This window comes from Panthera pardus, unplaced genomic scaffold (assembly GCF_024362965.1).
Source record: "Panthera pardus isolate Hobbes unplaced genomic scaffold, ASM2436296v1 HiC_scaffold_8, whole genome shotgun sequence".
Taxonomy (NCBI): domain Eukaryota; kingdom Metazoa; phylum Chordata; class Mammalia; order Carnivora; family Felidae; genus Panthera; species Panthera pardus.
In genome coordinates, this window is record NW_026527013.1 from 153159128 (window position 1) to 153177334 (window position 18207).

Consider the following 18207-nt stretch of genomic DNA (forward strand, 5'->3'; position numbering starts at 1 on the left):
GAGAGGTGGGACGTCAAAGGGAAGGGTAGGGACTGTTCCTTAGAGAGGAAGCCTAGCAGAGTGGTTAACATGTGGGTTCTGGAGCTAGATTCCAGGGGTTCGGAAGGCTGGTCTGTTACTCACTAACTGTGAGACTCTGGGTAAGTTATTTTACTCCTCAGCAAAGGTATGGATTCTGGAATCAGAAGTCGTGTGATAACTAAAGTATGGGAATAAATGAGATTCATGGGGAAGAGTGTAAAGGAAAAAAAAAAAACAAAACAAAGATCCCAGAGCAGACTATTGGGGAATGTAGAGTTTTGGGGCACAAAGGGAGAGACATCAGGAAATGGCTGAAGAGGACAAGAAGACTGACCAGAGAATGGAAAAGAGAAACACAGAGGGTTGAGATTCAGGTGGTATTTTAGGATTTAACTTTCCAGGATTCAGGTGGTTCCTTGTAAGGTGATACGTCCTCCAACCCAGATTCTGAAGCTTGTTCTCAAACGGCTGCCCGCTCCAGGCACACTTGTCTAGCACAGATTTTTGAACAAGTCACTCCAAGGGCATGCACTAATATCACTGTTAGAACCTTCTCAATGAAAAACTGCCTGTTATTCCCTGCTCCTTCCCAGCCACGTCCTTCAACATGGTCCCGGTGGTTCTCTGCGCCTTTAGCATTGAGCATCGCTGGCCCTTTATGGTAATTTATCTTTACGGTAGCCAAGGCAGGACTCTGAACTGCTTGCTCCCTAGCTCTCCTCCCACCAAATGCTGGACTGAGTTCCACCACAGAAATCAAATAACGGCACCTTTTCCCAAATGCAGGACCAAAAATTAAGACTTTAAATAACATCTTCTCAAATAATCATTTCTGAAAAACGGGGAGCCTTCTATGACAAAGCAAATAAATAACTAGAAAAGACCAAATCTGCCCATGCTTGGTTTTGCTAGTATTTTTGTGCATTTGAATGTGGGTGCTTTGACAGCAATGGGTTGGCTACACATTGTTTCATTTACCTAGGGATACAAATCAAATGGGTTTCCCTTCACTTTAATCAAATTTCTGGTGGCTCAGTCGGTTAGGCGTCTGACTTCAGCTCAGGTTCTCACAGTTCATGGGTTCAAGCCCCATGTTGGGCTCCATGCTGACAGCTCAGAGCCTGAAGCCTGCTTCAGAGTCTGTGTCTCCCCCCACCCCCTGCCCTCCCCCGCTCATGCTCTCTCTCTCTCTCAAAAATAAATAAACATTAAAAAAAAATTTTTTTTAATAAAATATTTCTGCTGCCACATAGGGATTTTCTTCCTCTTTCTTTCCATCCAACCTTTGTAATCAAAAAAGAATGAGTGGAGGGGGCACCTGGGTGGCTCAGTCGGTTAAGCACCTGACTCTTGATTTCAGCCCAGGTCATGATCTCACGGTTCGTCAGATCAAGCCCTGCGTCAGAGTCTGTGCTAACAGCCTGATTGGGATTCTCTCTATCTCTCTGCCCCTTCCCCCCTCAAAATAATAAACTTAAAAAAAAAAAAAAGAATGAGTGGAGAAGAGCTTTTAAAGGAGGGACTGATAAGACAATTCTGCCAATAACCATTTATATTTTTAACTTTTGGGTTCAGCCAGGCTCTGTTCCCTCCCCTGAGACCAAGAAAAGTATATTCGCAGTTTCCGCCTCCTTCTCTAAGCCCCTAGACAGAAGATGTGCCAACCAACTGTGGGCTTGTCCATCACCACCACCTGCCTTTCTTTGGCATTATCCTGACAGCTCCCTGGTCATCAAGTCCTGGAACGAAAAAGCGAGAAGGGACAAACATCTATCCCCCATCGAATAACTTAGTGTGTGCAGCTGATTATATTTTTGGAGATACCTAGAAATAAATATAGCAAATTCAGGCAGCAGAGCAAAATTAATATTTCTCTTTATTGGATAGTCTAGAATTAAGCTTGAAGAAGAAATACAACTGAACTACTGAAATATAAATAGTTGAGCTTACTTTATTCAACAAAAGGCATCCGAGGTATCAGCCAATCAAGAATTCAGGCAAGTATCAGGTATGGCACAGTAAATAAGACGGGTTGACTCGGCCCTCAAGGAGCTTACATTCTAATACAGAAAGGAGATAACTGCAAGGTGGACAGATGCTAAAAATGAACAAAGAAAGGCACAAAGACTTTTAAAACCTGGGGGTTTGGGAAGCAAGCATCTCATCTAATGTGGAAGACTCCTTATGGAGGGAATAGTAAACTGATCTGAGGATACTAAGACATGAACTAAGTCAGTGGTTCTCACGGTGGGATTTTAGAAATTGATAGGTTGTTGGTTTCATAATTATTGGGAACTATTCCTGGCATTGAGTAGATGCAGCCAGGGAGAACGCATGTCTGCAGTAGATGGGTTAGTCCCACACAAAGAAGAATTATTCGGTATCCTATACGACTTTTTAACGTCCTACTGGACATTTATGTAGGACCTACAGCGCGCCTGAGAGAATATCATTCATTTTTTCCTCTTAGGCAGTCCGTTATCCTTATTTCAGTTAAGGTAATTTCGCTCTGTTTCTTACAGATAAGATATATGGTCTGTTACGACTTACCCTAACACTTGTTTTCATCCTACGCTCACACATACCTCTAAATCTTTCATTTCCCAGTACTTCTTTATAGGAAGTAGCCTCTGGACAACTCTGAAACTCCAACCCATTCATTGTAAGTAGGGTAAGTATCTACTTCATGATGTCGTATAGAATAGTCGTGCCTGAGCATTTACATATTGAAACTCATTTTATTGTCATTACAAATTTCTTTCCTTCTATTTCTCCATTATAATAGAGTTGGGGCATTAAATTGGTTCTTAAAGAAATCCATGTGTGTAAGTAGACTGTATTCCCTACGATTCCTCTCAGGCCAACAAAGGAGATGTGACAAAATGTTATTGCTCTGAAAAGGGTGAAAAGATCTGCTAGGGTTTATAGTTGCCACCATAAGTGGAGGGGAAGAGAGGGTGCTATTGGCATCGAGTACATGAGAGCCAAGTAGGCGGAACATCTTACAACATTCTGGACAGTTCCTCACAGTAAGAAACTACTACTGTGCACCCTATACGAATTTTGAATGTCTCGCTAGACATTCTTGTATAACCTACAGCTCGTCTGCAAAAAATACTGTATTTCCTCATTTTCTCCATCTCGACAATCTGTAGATTTCCTTGCATAATATGTTTATTTCAATTAACATTCTATTTCGATATTTCTCTTATAAGTACTATCATATGCAAACAAGTTATGCATCACTAGTTTTTATTCTAAGGTCCACTCCTTTCCCTGCTTTTTCATTTTCTTACACTTCTTTGTATAAAATCAGTTTTGATTTTCTACCTTCTTTTAAATTTACACATTAGGTATAAACATCTGACTAGGTCTTCTAACATAGTTGTGCCCAAGTAATGTGCTTTTTATTTCCCTTTTATGTTAATGTTAACTAATTTTAAATTTATTTCGGCAATTATGTGTAGGTAGAGTATATGACCATTGAATTGCATTTTGAGGATAATGAAACAGACGTTACAATGTATTTGTCATAAAAAAACAAAAACAAAAACGAAAAAGGCAGGAGTCCCAACTGAGAACCACTGAGCTAGGAGGAAAGGGGAACCAAAGAAGAAGGGAAGCCAGTGTGGCTTGTGTGGAAGAAAATAAATATCAGAGGGCAGGGAAGGGAGAAATCATAATCATGTGGGGCCATAATAAGGATTGTGAACTTTATTCCAAAAGCATGATCAGATCTGTGTTTTTAAAGATTAAGGAAAAAATTTTTAAATATGGCCATTGTTACTACTAAGTAAACAGTATCTCAGAAGGGGACAAAGAAATATTTCAGAAGTAAAATTGGACTTGGGAACAGCTTGGGAGAAGGAGAGGAAGAAGTCAAGAATGACTTCTGACTATAGAACACTGAGGGAGAAAATGGTTCGTTTGAGGGAGGCAGGTAGAGAATTCCACCTGGGACACATTGCCTTAGAGGTGCCTGTGAAATATCCAAGCAAAGAGGTCTACTGGGCAATCAGAGTTGGACAAACTGCATCTCTGAAAATGTGAGAACCAAGAGCAGGAAATGAAAACTCCAAACAGGAGCTACCATTCAAGGAAAAAAAACCCAAAAGTGCATTAGAGTAATTATTTGTGGCAAGCCTCCCAGAAAATAACCCTGCCCTAAAAAAATCTCTATACATGTTACTGGTGGAGTCCTTGAAACCAAGGGGTTGTGCAGATGTCTGTACTGATCTACAATCTGACTAATACAAAATCAACTCTAATGTTAATTAACTTTTATAACCTGTCTGCTAGAAGGAATTGTAACAGGAAACTTTGGCGAAGGAATGTTACACAATGTTGAAAGGGAAAACTGGAAGGAAAAACCTGATTCGTTATAAGGAAGGAACTCTTGGTCTAGGACCCTCAACTGCTTTAAAACTGTACTTACACTTGCAAACAATCCGTTATATGTAGAAAAAAGAAGCCCCTTGCAGGTGCAAGGCCTGTTTGAGGCGTTGTTTTCTTTGTTCTGATTCCGCGCTCACCAGGAAACACATCTCGCCTCCTTAAGGGGCCCACCCTCCAGTAGGGATGGCCCGGCTCCTAATTCCTTGGTGAGTCTCATCTGCTACACCGAACGACTACAAATAGCACTCAGGTTTATCAGCAATATTTGTGTGAATCTTGTTACCGTGACTCATATCCCCCCAAAATACAACTACTTCATGAAAGTCCAACCTGAAAAACCTTCTCTATAATCATATATATAAAAAGCCCAAAATTGGGCAGTAAACTCCAGTTGGTTGCTTCTCTCTGAGCCATACTTTGTGGCTCTTTTTATTGCATTCCAGAGAGTCAACCTGGATGGAGTCCCCTAAATAAACGCAGAGATAAAGAAATATATGCCCCAACTCAGATTTACTACGAAGGTGCAATACTGCAGTTACAGCTGTAATACCATTTAAGTTACCTTTTCTTCCCCCCTCCCCAGCATTTTCCAAAAAATACGCCTCCCCCTCCAACTTTCCAGTCTTCCATCCAAAGGCAGTACTGTCTTACATCCTTACATCAAAAGGCGTTTTTAGATTCCTCTCAAATTGCCCAAGTTAATTTTCTTGCAATTTAACCAAAACAAAGCCATTGCGTACAATAAACGAAGAGTAGCTGGGAGAGAAACTTACAGCAGTGACAGCAGTTTTAGGAGTCAGTCGTTCCCAGCTACGTCTAAGACAGTGGTTCCCAAACTTTAGGACGCATTTGAATCCTTGGGAGACAGAAGTACCATTGCCCAGCTCTCACAGCAGAAACAGTGTTTTAGTTGGAAAGGGATGCAGTCTGAACATTGGGATTGCTAGAAGGCTTCCCAGATGATTCAAATGTGTTAACAAAATTGGGGAACCATTGATCTAAGGCAACTTGATAACTACATGAGGAAATGTACAAGTTTACTATCTGGGGCAATCTGGCTCTGTAGTGAACAGAATGGTTATGGCCTCCTTTATGACGCTGTAGTCATCATTTCTAACTAATCACGCAGGCTTTGTCTAGTTCAGTATATTCAATCACATATTCTGGGTAAATCTGATCTTTCTCGAAGATGACAAACACGGAGGGATTCAACCTTGAATCCACATAGCTGTCATATGGTGGTGGAGGAGGGCTTATGCTTCCCACAGCTCCTTGAGTAAAATCTCCAACCAGGACTCGAGCTACAAACATCACGATGTTTTTGGTATCATACCGGCAATTTTTATGGGAATAGATGGCATCTTTTCTGAAGTAATTTCCTAGAAATAGAAAAAGAAAAAGAAAAAGGGTAAGAATTATCATAAAAGAAGGCATGTAGTTTGTAAGATTATGTATCCCATGGTGTTATCGGATGATGGGTGTTAACTACCCACGTGTCAGCAACACGTTATAGATACTTATAAACTTCCTTTGTACTTCCTTTGTACAAAAGTCTATCATGCAAGTAAATTTCAATGCCGTATATAGCCCTAGTGGAATTACCAAAACATTTGCCACTGTGCTGGGGCTCCCAGTGATGGTGTGAGCCACAGGCTACAGTAACCAAGCGGTGAGGTCACAGCAGCCCAACTCCTGCAAATCATGCAGGAGGAGTTGAACTGTAAATGATGAACCAAAGACACTCCATCAGAGGCCTTTTTAAATTGTGTACATTTTTTTTTTTTTAGAGAGAGAGAGAGCAAGCCCAAGAGTGGGGGTGGGGGGAGCAGAGAGAAAGAGAGAGAGAGGGAAAGAGAGAAACTCAAGCAGATTCCACACCCAGTGCACAGCCGGACGCATGCCCCCCATGTTGCATACATTTTAAGGAACAAAGCTCATTTACTACTGATGGGAAGGTCCTAGAAAATGTGGAAGGGAAAGGTAGAGCACAAACCCTGGCAGAGCTTTTCAAAATAGTTGATCTATTGTCCTCAACTGTAAAACAACCTCGACACCACTGAGGTTTCTATACTCAGCAGACCAACAGCGATTTCCTGACAAAATCTCCTATTTTAGGGGTGCCTGGGTGCTCAGTTGGTTGAGCGTCCAACTCTTGGCTTTGGCTCAGGTCATGATCCCAGGGTCCTGGTGGGATCAGGCCCTGCATCAGGCTCTGCACCGGGTGTGAAGCCTGCTTGAGATTCTCTCTCTGTTTCTCTCCCTCTGCCCCTCTCCACTGCCTGTGCTCCCTCTCTTAAAAAAAAATAAAAGTTTAAAATTTCCTATTTTTAGGGGTGTCTGGGTGGCGCAGTCGGTTAAGCGTCCTACTCTTGATCTTGGCTCAGGTCATGCTCATGCTCTCCCGGTTTGTGAGTTCGAGCCCTGCGCTGATGGCACTGAGCCTGCTTGGGATTGTCTCTCCTTCTCTTTTCCCCTCCCTTGCTTGTGCGCGCGCGCTCTCTCTCTCTCTCTCAAAATAAATAAACTTAAAAAATAAATAAATAAAATTTCCTATTTTAATTTTTGTCATTGCCAGATACTTTTCTCTTTTTAACAGAAATGTGTATATTTGCAAATTCTGATTTTCTACGCAAAAGTTAGTAAGGAAAATGAATTCACTGTATTTATGGTAACAACTATTTACTACTTTTTCATTTATACTATTTATTTTTTATTACTGATTTTTTATAATTTTAGATGTTTGAACTCCAGAAATATTGCTCATCCTGAATAGGTCAGATACTGGCTATTCTGGGTAAATGATGTTAAACACTATCACTGACCTACCATTTCTGGCCCCGCTCTCCTTCCCAAACACAGTTACCAGCTTGGAGGGGATTCTCTCATCTGTTTCTGTGTATTTACATACACATATAACACATTTACTCTGGCACAGTTTGATGTTCTTTTATTTGCTCATTAATGGGATTATACAGTATGAACTGCTCTGTATTTTTTTCCACTTTAGCCCTAAAAATTTTGTTGTCACTTCACCTCACCCTACCTTATTCTTTTCAAAGACTGCACAGAATTCCATTGTATGGATGTATCATAATTTAACTACTTCTGTACTGATTAAAATATAGGTTGTTGTCACTTTTTTGTTATTACCAAGACACTTCTCAATAAATGCTTTTAAAATATCCTAGTAAATACACCTTTGGTAGCCCGTATAAGTCCTTCTGTAAAACAGACTGTAAAACCATAATGGCTGAGTCAAAGGATAGAGCATATTAAATTTTGACACATATTACAGACTGCCCTCCAAAAGCAGCCTAAAAATTTTAATAGCAATGGAGAAAGTCCGATTTCTCCACAACTTTGCCAGCATTGGATATCAACTATCCTTTTAATTTTTGCCAATACAAAGCGCAAAAAAAAAAAAAAAAAATCTGAATTTAGTACGCATTTCCCTTAATCCGAGTGACATAAAGCATCTTTTCATACATTTATTGGCGTATTCCATATCCTCTGAACTGCTTTTTCATATCTTTGTTTCCTGGTGTATTTTTGCCTTTCTTTTTTTTTCATTTTTTTAAGTTTATTTATTTTGAGAGAGAGAGAGAGAAAGTGTATTCGACGGGAGGTAGGGAGACAGAATCGTGCAGAGCCTGATGCGGGGCTCAATCCCACAAATCCTGAGATCATGACCTGAGTCAAAATCAAGAGTCAGACACGTGGCCGAGCCACCCAGGCGCCCTGCCTTTGTTTTTTAACTGACGTATACCCAAAACAAGCTTATATTCAAGACAGTGTCCACCCAGATCTTTTAATAATTTCATAAAGTAGGCCAGTAGGTAATTGGAAAATGACCAAAAACACAAACAAAACTCATCATCCCCCAACAATTCTACTGGGCCACACACTCCACCTCTGTCATTGCCAGCGACCCTCCCCCCCCTTCCCAGCTAGTTCCAGCTCCTTAGTTTTCCCAGATGGCCAAGTACGCATCTGTACTACTGTGTTAGTTAGCCCTTCTGCAAACAACCTGGGGTATACAGAGGCTGTGCGTTCTTTATTTGTATTATTTCTGACTCGATGGACACCCACTGCAAACTCTGTATCACACTACCCATCTCTCTGCATCATTATACATGAGTCTGCAAAGAACCATTCCTCACACATCAGTTTCTGGAACTTCTAAACAACTCAAGCTTTTTTGGAAGGAAATCTCTCTAAAACAGACACGTTTCTCGGATTTAAAAAATAGAACACCTTGGGGTGCCTGGGTGGCTGTCAGGTAAGTGTCCAATGCAGTCAGCTCAAGAGCCCTGCATTGAGCTCTCAACTGTCGGATGTCTCCCTCTCTCTCTGCCCCTCCCCCAATCTCACTTTCCCTCCCCCACAAGTGCTCGTTTTCACACACACAAAAAAAAAATTTAAAAAAAAAGAACTTATTGTGCCCTTTCTTTTCTTGATGCGTCAGATGAATATATTAATCCTGATATATAGGGTGTTACAACACAGGGATGCCCTTTTGAGTTACTAAGGGGGACAGAGCCCTTTACCCCGACACTAATGGTCTACCCGCAGCACGAAAAACAAATGTTAAAGTTGTGTTTGTGTCTTGTGGATCATTTCCCCTCTCATTCTCCACTTAAAACTGTTAACTTTCTTCTCGCTGCCCACCTCTAACATCTCTTTACTCCCACTCCATGCTTGCTGGGCTGAAAAAAAAAGACAAAACAAGACACTGTTTTGAAATAAAACTAAATGATTCTGAGAAGCTCCCAAGAGTAAACGTACACAAGCTTCACTATAGGAATTTTATGACAACAACTTGGGCTGCTCGTAACACAGTTATTCGCTCTTTCCAATTCCAAGTCCTTCTTTCAGAAAGCCAACATTTCCAGATAACTGAACTCTAAGTTATCCATGTAAAAGGTGTCAAGTCAAATAAATAATATGGAGTTACTGGTAAAAATGTATTTGACTTAAAGCAAATGGAATAAAAACAATAAACCAAATTTTCATCCGTATTTGTCTTCAGTGTGCATCTGTAGTGCTTGATAAAGCCATGAAATTATTTGCAACATTCCGACATAGTTGTGCCTGTTTTAAGGGCACTGAGTTACTTTTATACTTGTTAAATTAATTTTTGTCTATTTTGTAATAAAGTCTGAGTCCTGATTTGATTATTCAGCTATTTTTCTTTTTTTTTTTTTAATGTTTATTTTTGAGAGAGAGAGAGAGAGAGAGAGAGAGAGTAAGTGGAGGAGGGGCAGAAAGAGCCGGAGACACAGAATCCAAAGCCGGCTCCAGGCTCTGAGCTGTCAGCACAGATCCCGACGCGGGGCCCGAACTCACGAACCGTGAGATCATGACCTGAGTAGAAGTCCGACACTCAACCAACTGAGAAGCTCTGAGCTGACAGCAAGGAGCCTTAGGATCCTCTCTCTCCCTCTATCTCTGCCCCTCCCCTGCTCACTTGCCTGCATGCTCACATTCTCTCTCAAAATAAATAAACATTTTTAAAAAATAAAATGAATCATCGGTTTTTAAGAATCACATTTATAGGGGCACTTGGGTGACTCAGTCAGTTGCGCATCTGACTTTGGCTCAGGTCATGATCTCTGGGTTGGTGAGTTTGAGCCCTGCTTCAAATCCTCTATCCCCCTCGCTCTCTGCCCCTCCCCCAGTCTCTCTCTCTCTCTGTCAAATAAATACACATTTTAAAAATACAGAAAAATAAAAATAAAAATCATACTTATATAATCTGGAAGTACATTTGCTTCATTCAGTGATCCAACCCTTCTTGCAAATACCTCTTACACGTGATAGATTCCCTGAACCCCAACATCCTCTTGATCCCTTCTGCCTCCAAATGGATCTCGGCCACCCTACTTTTGCCCTGGACCCTTTTTTTTTTTTAATTGTTTAATGTTTATTTACTTTTGAGAGATGGAGAGAGAGTGCGAGCAGGGGAGGGGCAGAAAGAGAGGCAGACACGGAATCAGCAGCTCCAGGCTCTGAGCCTGGAACCCGTGAAGCGCCAAGATCATGACCTGAGCCCAAGTCAGACGCTCGACCGACTGAGCCACCCAGGCGCCCCTGACCTGGACTCTTAACAACACCTTTAGACTTGGACCCGCTTCCTTTCTTACACTGCAGCCAGGCCCTGGCACTTGCTTCCCAAAGCCAGCAGCGGTTTCCGGTTGCCCTCCGGAGACAAATCCCTCCCCTTAGCATGGCTTGCAAGGTCTTCCAGGATCAGACACCGACCTTATCGGCCGCATCTTTTGTCATTCACACCGGACCCACAGCCTCCCCGGCCTTTGTCAATCGCTGGTCTTCATAAACACTCTTCTCCCAACTTTTTTGTTTCGTTTTGCCTTGTTTTTTGCCTAGCTAGCTTTTGTTTATCCTGGAGGTCCTACTTAGACTTTACAATATGCTGTCTTCCTGTAATCTACTTTATCTTTTTTCTCACTCTCAGTGTAACTGATATAATGGGATAATATTGTGCTTTTTTGTTTTTCTTTTTCCCATTCTTTATATCTAACCATCTTTTATTTTAGCCAGACACGTTCTCGGCCTCAGAGAGAAGAATCTTTGGAAGACATCTATAAGGAGAAAGGAAGAATCACGGTCAGCTTGTGATTACCAAAATAGGATCTGGATACGCACTGCAAAAAAATAATGGACTCTGTTAACTAGAAAGAACTCTGAGTAAGACCGGGGAAAGGAACCCTCTTCTAGGCTGGGAGTCAAAACGGGTCAAGTTGGCTCCAACTCGGTTATTCAGGGATCCTGGGCGGGGCCTGTCAGGGATGACAGAGAGGAGCCCCGTGGCAGAGGGACCCGTGTCCCACTTCCTGTGTAGAACGCCAACATCCCAATTCTCTGCGGGTCCCTTTCAGGTTTTCTACGTAAAGACACTCACATTACCTTCAAAAATAACATTTTTGTTTCTTTCTTTCCAACCATTTAGCACTGGGAGGAACCTGGGTTGCAGAATCCTGGGAGATTTTAGATATGTTCTGATGCCCCCAGCACCCTGGATCCCAAATATGTTCCCTGGCCTTAAGGGCCTCCCATCTGGCCTCTTGAATCCAGTTTATAACCAGGACACGTCCCTCTTTGCTTAGCTACCCCCCAGACATGTGCCGTTTCTTCTAATTTCATGTTGCTTCTATTTCTTTATCCAAGTCTGAGTTTTTAATCATCTCCTCTGACTGTGAAGTTGAGTGGCTTTTACCTAACAATTGTTCTTTTCTTTTTTTCTTGAATTTTTAAATGTTTATTTATTTTTGAGGGAGAGGGGCAGAGCCTGAGCAGTGGAGGGTCTGAGAGAGGGGGAGACACAGAATCCGAAGCAGGCTCCAGGCTCCAAGCTGTCAGCACAGAGCCCGATGCGGGGCTCGAACTCACAAACTGTGAGATCATGACCTGAGCCGAAGTCGGACACCGAACCAACTGAGCCACTGAGGTGCCCCTACCTAACTGTTGTTCTTATCTTCAGTCCAGACTGCTCCCCTTAACATAGTCACATACGAAATCATACAGGTAACAGCTTAAGGGAGTGGTTTCACACATGCACAAGGGGGGGGCTTTACTTTCCCTCAGAGAGGAACAACATCTCTGACATCTACCACTGGGCCTCTTTTAGGACAACTGTCTGAATTTTTTAAGATTACGGGCCCAGTGGTTCAAACCCATCTATCTAGACAGGACTGATACCATCGCAGGTGATGCAAGTGGAATGTTGACATTAAAAATAAATACAGGGGCGCCTGGGCGGCTCACTTGGTTAAGCGTTCAGAGTTTTGGTTTCAGCTCAGGTCATGATCTCACAGTTCGTGGGTTCAAGCCCCGCGTTGGGCTTTGCGCTGACAGTGTGGAGGCTACTTGGGATATTGTCTCCCTCTTTCTCTACCTTCCCCCACTCGTGCTCTCTCTCTCTCTCTCTCTCTCAAAATAAATAAATAAACTTTAAAGATAGATAGATAGATAGATAGATAGATACAAGCAAAACAAAAACACCTCCTAACTCGGTGTAACAGGAGGCAGGCCAAGTAGAAGCATCAATACCTTCTCAACGGAGGGTAGCATGGGAAACATGGGCACAGCTCCTGGATGGACCCCTGGCCCATCTGTGAGAACTGCAGACCCCATTCTTGTCTCTTTCTTCCACACCACCCACAGGGTTTTTTCTTGGCTCTTGAGAACGCTCCTCTTTTGCCAAGTTAAAGGAAAAGTGATAGCACGTGAGTAACACTATCAAACTATCAAGATGCACTTCAGAGGGTTTCAGTGCCCTGCCATTTACAAAATAGGAAAACCAGACTACACGCCCATGTATGTCACTATCAGGGTCAAAAACCTAAGAACACGTATATACTCGATTTCCATTTTCTAGGATATATATTCCTTTGAGTTCTAATATAAGAGAAACATTATCTCGCTCAAGATAGTCATCCCATAAGAGAAACATTATCTCAAGATAGTCATCCCATTTCTAGGTAAGTTTTACTGATGCATTTAAACTTCATGAACATGAAATTCTCATCAAGTCATTGGCTTAAAACCCTTCGTGAGCTTCCCATGCCCTTAGAGTCAGGTTTCAATTCTTTCCCGTGGGGCCGTATCTTACACCACTCATCCCTCACTTTTCACGCTGAGTCTCTAATGCAGGTAAACCCTCCTGGGCCGTTCCCTGGGAACACTTCTCCAGCCGGGTCAGGTGTCCATAGGACCCGTTCACTTCCTCTATAGTAGCTGCACATTTGCAATCACTTAATTAATTATGTGAAGTAATTTGGGGGGCGGGCATATCTAGTTAGTTCACATCTATGTCCCCACTATCTAGTGTACAGAAGGCACTCAAAAATATTTGCTGGCTGACTGGAGCGCCTGGATGGCTCAGTTGAACATCTGACTCTTTTTACATTTCTTTTTAATGTTTATCTATTGTAGAGGGAGACAGAGCATGAACGGAGGAGGGGCAGAGGGAGAGGGAGATACAGAATCTGAAGCAGGTTCCAGGCTCTGAGCTGTCAGCACAGAGCCTGACGCAGGCCTCAAACCCACGAGCCGTGAGATCATGACCTGAGCCGAAGTCAGACGCTAACCACCTGAGTCACCCAGGTGCCCCTAAACATCTGACTCTTGATGTCAGCTCAGGTCGTGATCTCATAGTTCGTGACATGGAGCCTTGCACCGGGCTCTGCAATGACAGCGTGGAGCCTGCTTGGGAATCTCTCTCCCTCTCTCTGCCCCTCCCCTGCTTGCACTCACTCTCCCTCTCTCTCTCTCTCTTTCTCTCTCAAAATAAATAAACTTAAAAAAAATTGTTGGCTGACTGACTGGCTTCTTACCTTTTGGAGTATGTGTGAATTTAATCTTAGTTGTAGGAGTTGAGCCCCCTTTGAGAATTGATACACTATTAATTGTTTCCTTAAGATGAGTGATTCTTTGTGTTTGTTTTAAGAATTACATGGCTGATACAACCCAACACCAAAAAATAACCTGATTAAAAAATGGGCAAAGGACCTGAATAGACATTTTCCTAAAGAAGACATACACATGGCCAATAGACGCATGAAAAGATGCTCAACATCACTAATGCGAATCAAATGCAAACGAGAATCAGATTTGATTCGCACAAATGCAAATCAAAACCACAATGAGATATCACCTCACCCCTGTCAGAATGGCTAAATTAAAAAGATAAGAAACAACAAGCAGTGACAAGGATCTGGAAAAAAGGTATGCTTGTGTACTGTTGGTGGATAAACCAGTACAGATAGACCGGAACAGCCACTGTGGAAAACAGTATGGAAGTTCCTCAAAAAGTTAAAACCAGAAATACCACAGGATCCAATAATACCACTATTGGGTATTTACCCAGAGAAAACAAAAACACTAACTTGAAAAGATATATGCACCCCTATGTTTACTGCAGCACTATTTACAACAGCCAAGATATTGAAGCAACCTAAGTGTCCATCAACAGATGAATGGATAAGGAAAATGTGCCAAATATACATACACACATATATACCCACACCTAAATACATGTACGCACAATGGGATATTACACAGCCATAAAAAAGGAAGAGATCATGCCATCTGAGATAACATGGATGGATCTAGAGGTTATTATGTTAAGTGAAATAAGTCAGACTGAGAAAGACAAAGACCATATGATTCCACACATAAATGGAATATAAAAAAAGAAAGAATAAACAATCAAAAATCAGAATCAGACCTATAAATAAAGAGAACAAACCAATGGTTGCCAGAGGGGAGGGGACAGGAGGGTTGATTGAGCAAAATGAGTGGAGGGGAGAGGGATACAGGCCTCCAGTTATGGAATGAGTAAATTACAAGAATGAAAAGCAAAACTTAAGGAATACAGTCAATGATACCGTAACAGGGATGTAACGGGACAGATGACAGCTACACTTGTGAACATAGCATAAGGAATAAACGTATCAAATCACCAAGCTGTACTACACTTGAAAGTAACATTGTGTGTCAACTAGATTCAAAAAAAAGAAAGAGAGAGAGAGAGAGAAATTAAGTCAAGTAAAAAGTAGCTCAGGGGCGCCTGGGTGGCTCAGTTGGTTAAGTATCCAACTCGATTTCCGCTCAGGTCATGATCTCACGGTTCACGAGATCAAGCCCCACATCGGGCTCTGAGCTGACAGCATGGAGCCTGCTTGGGATTCTCTCCCTCTTTCTGTGCCCCTTCCCTGCTCTCTCTCTCTCAAAAATAAATGAATAAACATTTTTAAAAAGTAGCTCATAATTTAAATAAAATTAAACTTTTGAGATTTTTTTTTTTTTTAAGTAGGCTTCATGCTCAGTATGGAGCCTAACGTGGGGCTTCAACTCACAACCCTGAGATCAAGACCTGAACTGAGATCAAGAGCTGGATGCTTAACTGAGAGCCATCCAGGTGCCCCTGAACTTCTGAAGTTCTAAGAAAGAAAGAAAGAAAGAAAGAAAGAAAGAAAGAAAGAAAGAAAGAAAGAAAAGGATTATATGGGAGAATTTAGGAACAGAAAGAAGGAGCTGAAAAAGACACTGTGTGTGTGGGCAGACCCACACTACTTTAGTCCCCAGGTGACCCAGCATGGCCTGAGACAGAGAGAGGCCTCTCCTCCCACGATTAGAACCTATCAGTGGCAATGGAAGGCTACTTCTAGTGGCTTCACAGGGTTGGACACAAGTCAGGAAGAGCCATAGCTAGAATGGAAGTAATGGCAGACAATGTAGCTGACAGGCAGAATCCTTTGCAAGCATGTCTGAAACTCTTCGGTCCTTCCACCCTGTAAAAAAACCCAAGACAGGAAGGAGCAGGACTATGGTACAGCAATCACGTCCCAGGTCAATGTACCACTCTAATTTGGGCATTTAAGATTAACATGAAGGGCACATGGGTGGCTCCGTCAGTTACGCGTCCGATTTCAGCTCAGGTCATGATCTCACGGCTTGTGAGTTCAAGCCCTGCGACAGGCTCCGTGCTGACAGCTCGGAGCCTGGAACCTGCTTCGGATTCTGTGTCTCCCTCTCTCTCTCTCCCCCCTCCTCCACCACTCATTCTCTCTCTCTTTCTCAAAAAGAAAAACAAAAGATTAACAAGAGCTTAATTCTCCATGCATGCAAAAGCCTACACGTGCTGGCGAGGACAAATTCATGGCATATACCTCATAATAGAGCCTGAGATACGATTCTACTAGTGAGGCGTCTCTATTCTAGCACAAACCTCTTCCATATTTGTTTTCATCAGTCCCGTGTAAGATCCAGTCAAAATTATTCGCACAGATAGACTCCACATGGGCGCGGCTTGTGGCACAAAACAGGATGTTTTCCCTTTTGTTGTTCATCTTCATTTTCTTCCTAATGAAGGAAATGTGAGACTTAACGCCCAGAGCATTCCTCTCCCCACTCCAGTTAATGACTTTAATCCCAAACCAAAGTCGAATTGCCTTAAAATTTTCTTGTTCCAGCTACAAAAAAAGTAAATTTATGAAAACTTTTAAATGACAGACACATCTGGGGCGCCTGGGCGGCTCAGTCGGTTAAGCGTCCGACTTCGGCTCAGGTCATGATCTCGTGGTCCGTGAGTTCAAGCCCCGCGTCGGGCTCTGTGCTGACAGCTCAGAGCCTGGAGCCTGTTTCAGATTCCGTGTCTCCCTCTCTCTCTCTGACCCTCCCCCGTTCATGCTCTGTCTCTCTCTGTCTCAAAAATAAATAAACGTTAAAAAAAATTTTTTTTTAAATAAAAATAAATGACAGACCCATGAAATCAAAGAATCATAAAAGTGAAGCCGAAAGAGAGAAGTTCGAGTTTACACAATGAAAAAACCAGGGGTGCCTGGGTGGCTCAGTCAGTTAAGCGTCCGACTTCAGCTCAGGTCACGATCTCATGGTTGGTGAGTTTGAGCCCCATGTCAGGCTCTGTGCTGGCAGCTTAGAGCATGGAGTCTGCTTTGAGTTCTGTGTCTGCTGCTCCCCTGCTCATGCTGTCTCTCCCAAAAGTGAATAAACATTAAAAAAAGAAAAAAGAAAATGAGGGGCGCCTGGCTGGTTCAGTGGGTTAAGTGTCCGACTTCGGCTCAGGTCACCATTTCACATGAGCTCGAGCCCCGTGTCGGGCTCTGTGCTGACAGCTCTGAGCCTGGAGCCTCCTTCAGAATCTGATTCTCCCTCTTTCTCTGCCCCTCCCCTGCTAGCTCTGTCTCTCTCTCAAATATAAACATTAAAAAACAAAAATTTTTTTAATGAAAAAACGAACTAGACCCTGAAGACACTCTTCACTATAAAATAAACCATGGGGCGCCTGGGTGGCTCAGTCGGTTGAGCGTCCGACTTTGGCTCAGGTCATGATCTCGCGGTTCGTGAGCTCAAGCCCCGCATCGAGCTCTGTGCTGATGGCTCAGAGCCTGGAGCCTGCTTCTGATTCTGTGTCTCCCTCTCTCTCTGTCCTTCCCCCACTCATGCTCTGTCTCTGTGTCAGAAATAAATAAATATTAAAAAAATAAATAAATAGAGTAAAATAAAACAAACCAGTGAACTGGTTTTAAAGTACAGCTTGTAACTAATCCTTTCAAACTTCACGTTGAAACAAAAAGAAAAACAAAAAACAAAGAAAAACCCTGATCGTGTGGCCACCAACCTTTCAAAAGCATTCAAGAGCTTTGTATTCTTGATCTTCTTTATGTTTTCAATCTTGAAATTTTTCATGGAAGCTTTAAAACGCTCGCTTATTGTGTCATATTCCAGAGTCTGCTGATTGATCTCTAACAGCTGAGAAAATTAAAAACCATGTAAACGTGAAACACGAGACATTTAGAGCACGATATGTCCACACACGTGGCCCCTGATGCCATGGGGTATCCTTGCCAGGCCCCCAGCAGCAGGTGGGATAAGCTGGCTTAGGGTTTCCACATCTGGCAGTTCATTCTAGTCACGAACTCGCTGGCACTGGGCCCATCGGAGCAGGCTGACTGATGGCTGGCAACGCACGATGCTTAAAGGCAAAGGGACGCCCCCTGGAGGTGTCGGACTTGGTGCAGTGACCTGGGAGGGCCTTAAGCTAGAGCAGGGACAGAGGCACTGAAGGTGTGTAAGAGGTCTGCACTCAAATCTGGAGCGTGACGTGGACGCGGAACGGTATAGAAGGAGTACTGCCCCAACCAGGGTAGGTGACGAGCTGAGGCAGTTTGTACCCTCCCCCAGAAACCTGCTTTTTAAGTCCCACTAACAGACGAGGCACTTTCACTCTCTGACTTCCCGCTTTTG

At 42.7% G+C, this 18207-nt stretch overlaps 1 protein-coding gene across 2 annotated transcripts in view; it reads right to left on the reverse strand.

Annotated features, from left to right (window-relative positions):
* Positions 1 to 1878: 1878 nt before the first annotated feature.
* ZC3HAV1 (zinc finger CCCH-type containing, antiviral 1) overlaps positions 1879 to 18207 on the reverse strand; it is a 61848-nt gene continuing 45519 nt past the window's right edge. The window contains exons 11-13 of one of the 2 annotated variants that reach the window (XM_019452902.2): positions 17582 to 17712; positions 16169 to 16302; positions 1879 to 5795 (exon numbers count right to left, since the gene is read on the reverse strand). In XM_019452902.2, the coding sequence (XP_019308447.2) occupies positions 5530 to 5795; positions 16169 to 16302; positions 17582 to 17712 (531 nt within the window). In that variant the 3' untranslated portion in view covers positions 1879 to 5529. Of the gene's footprint in view, positions 5796 to 16109; positions 16303 to 17581; positions 17713 to 18207 lie in introns of both variants that reach the window. The other variant, XM_053896673.1, reaches the window with a different exon arrangement.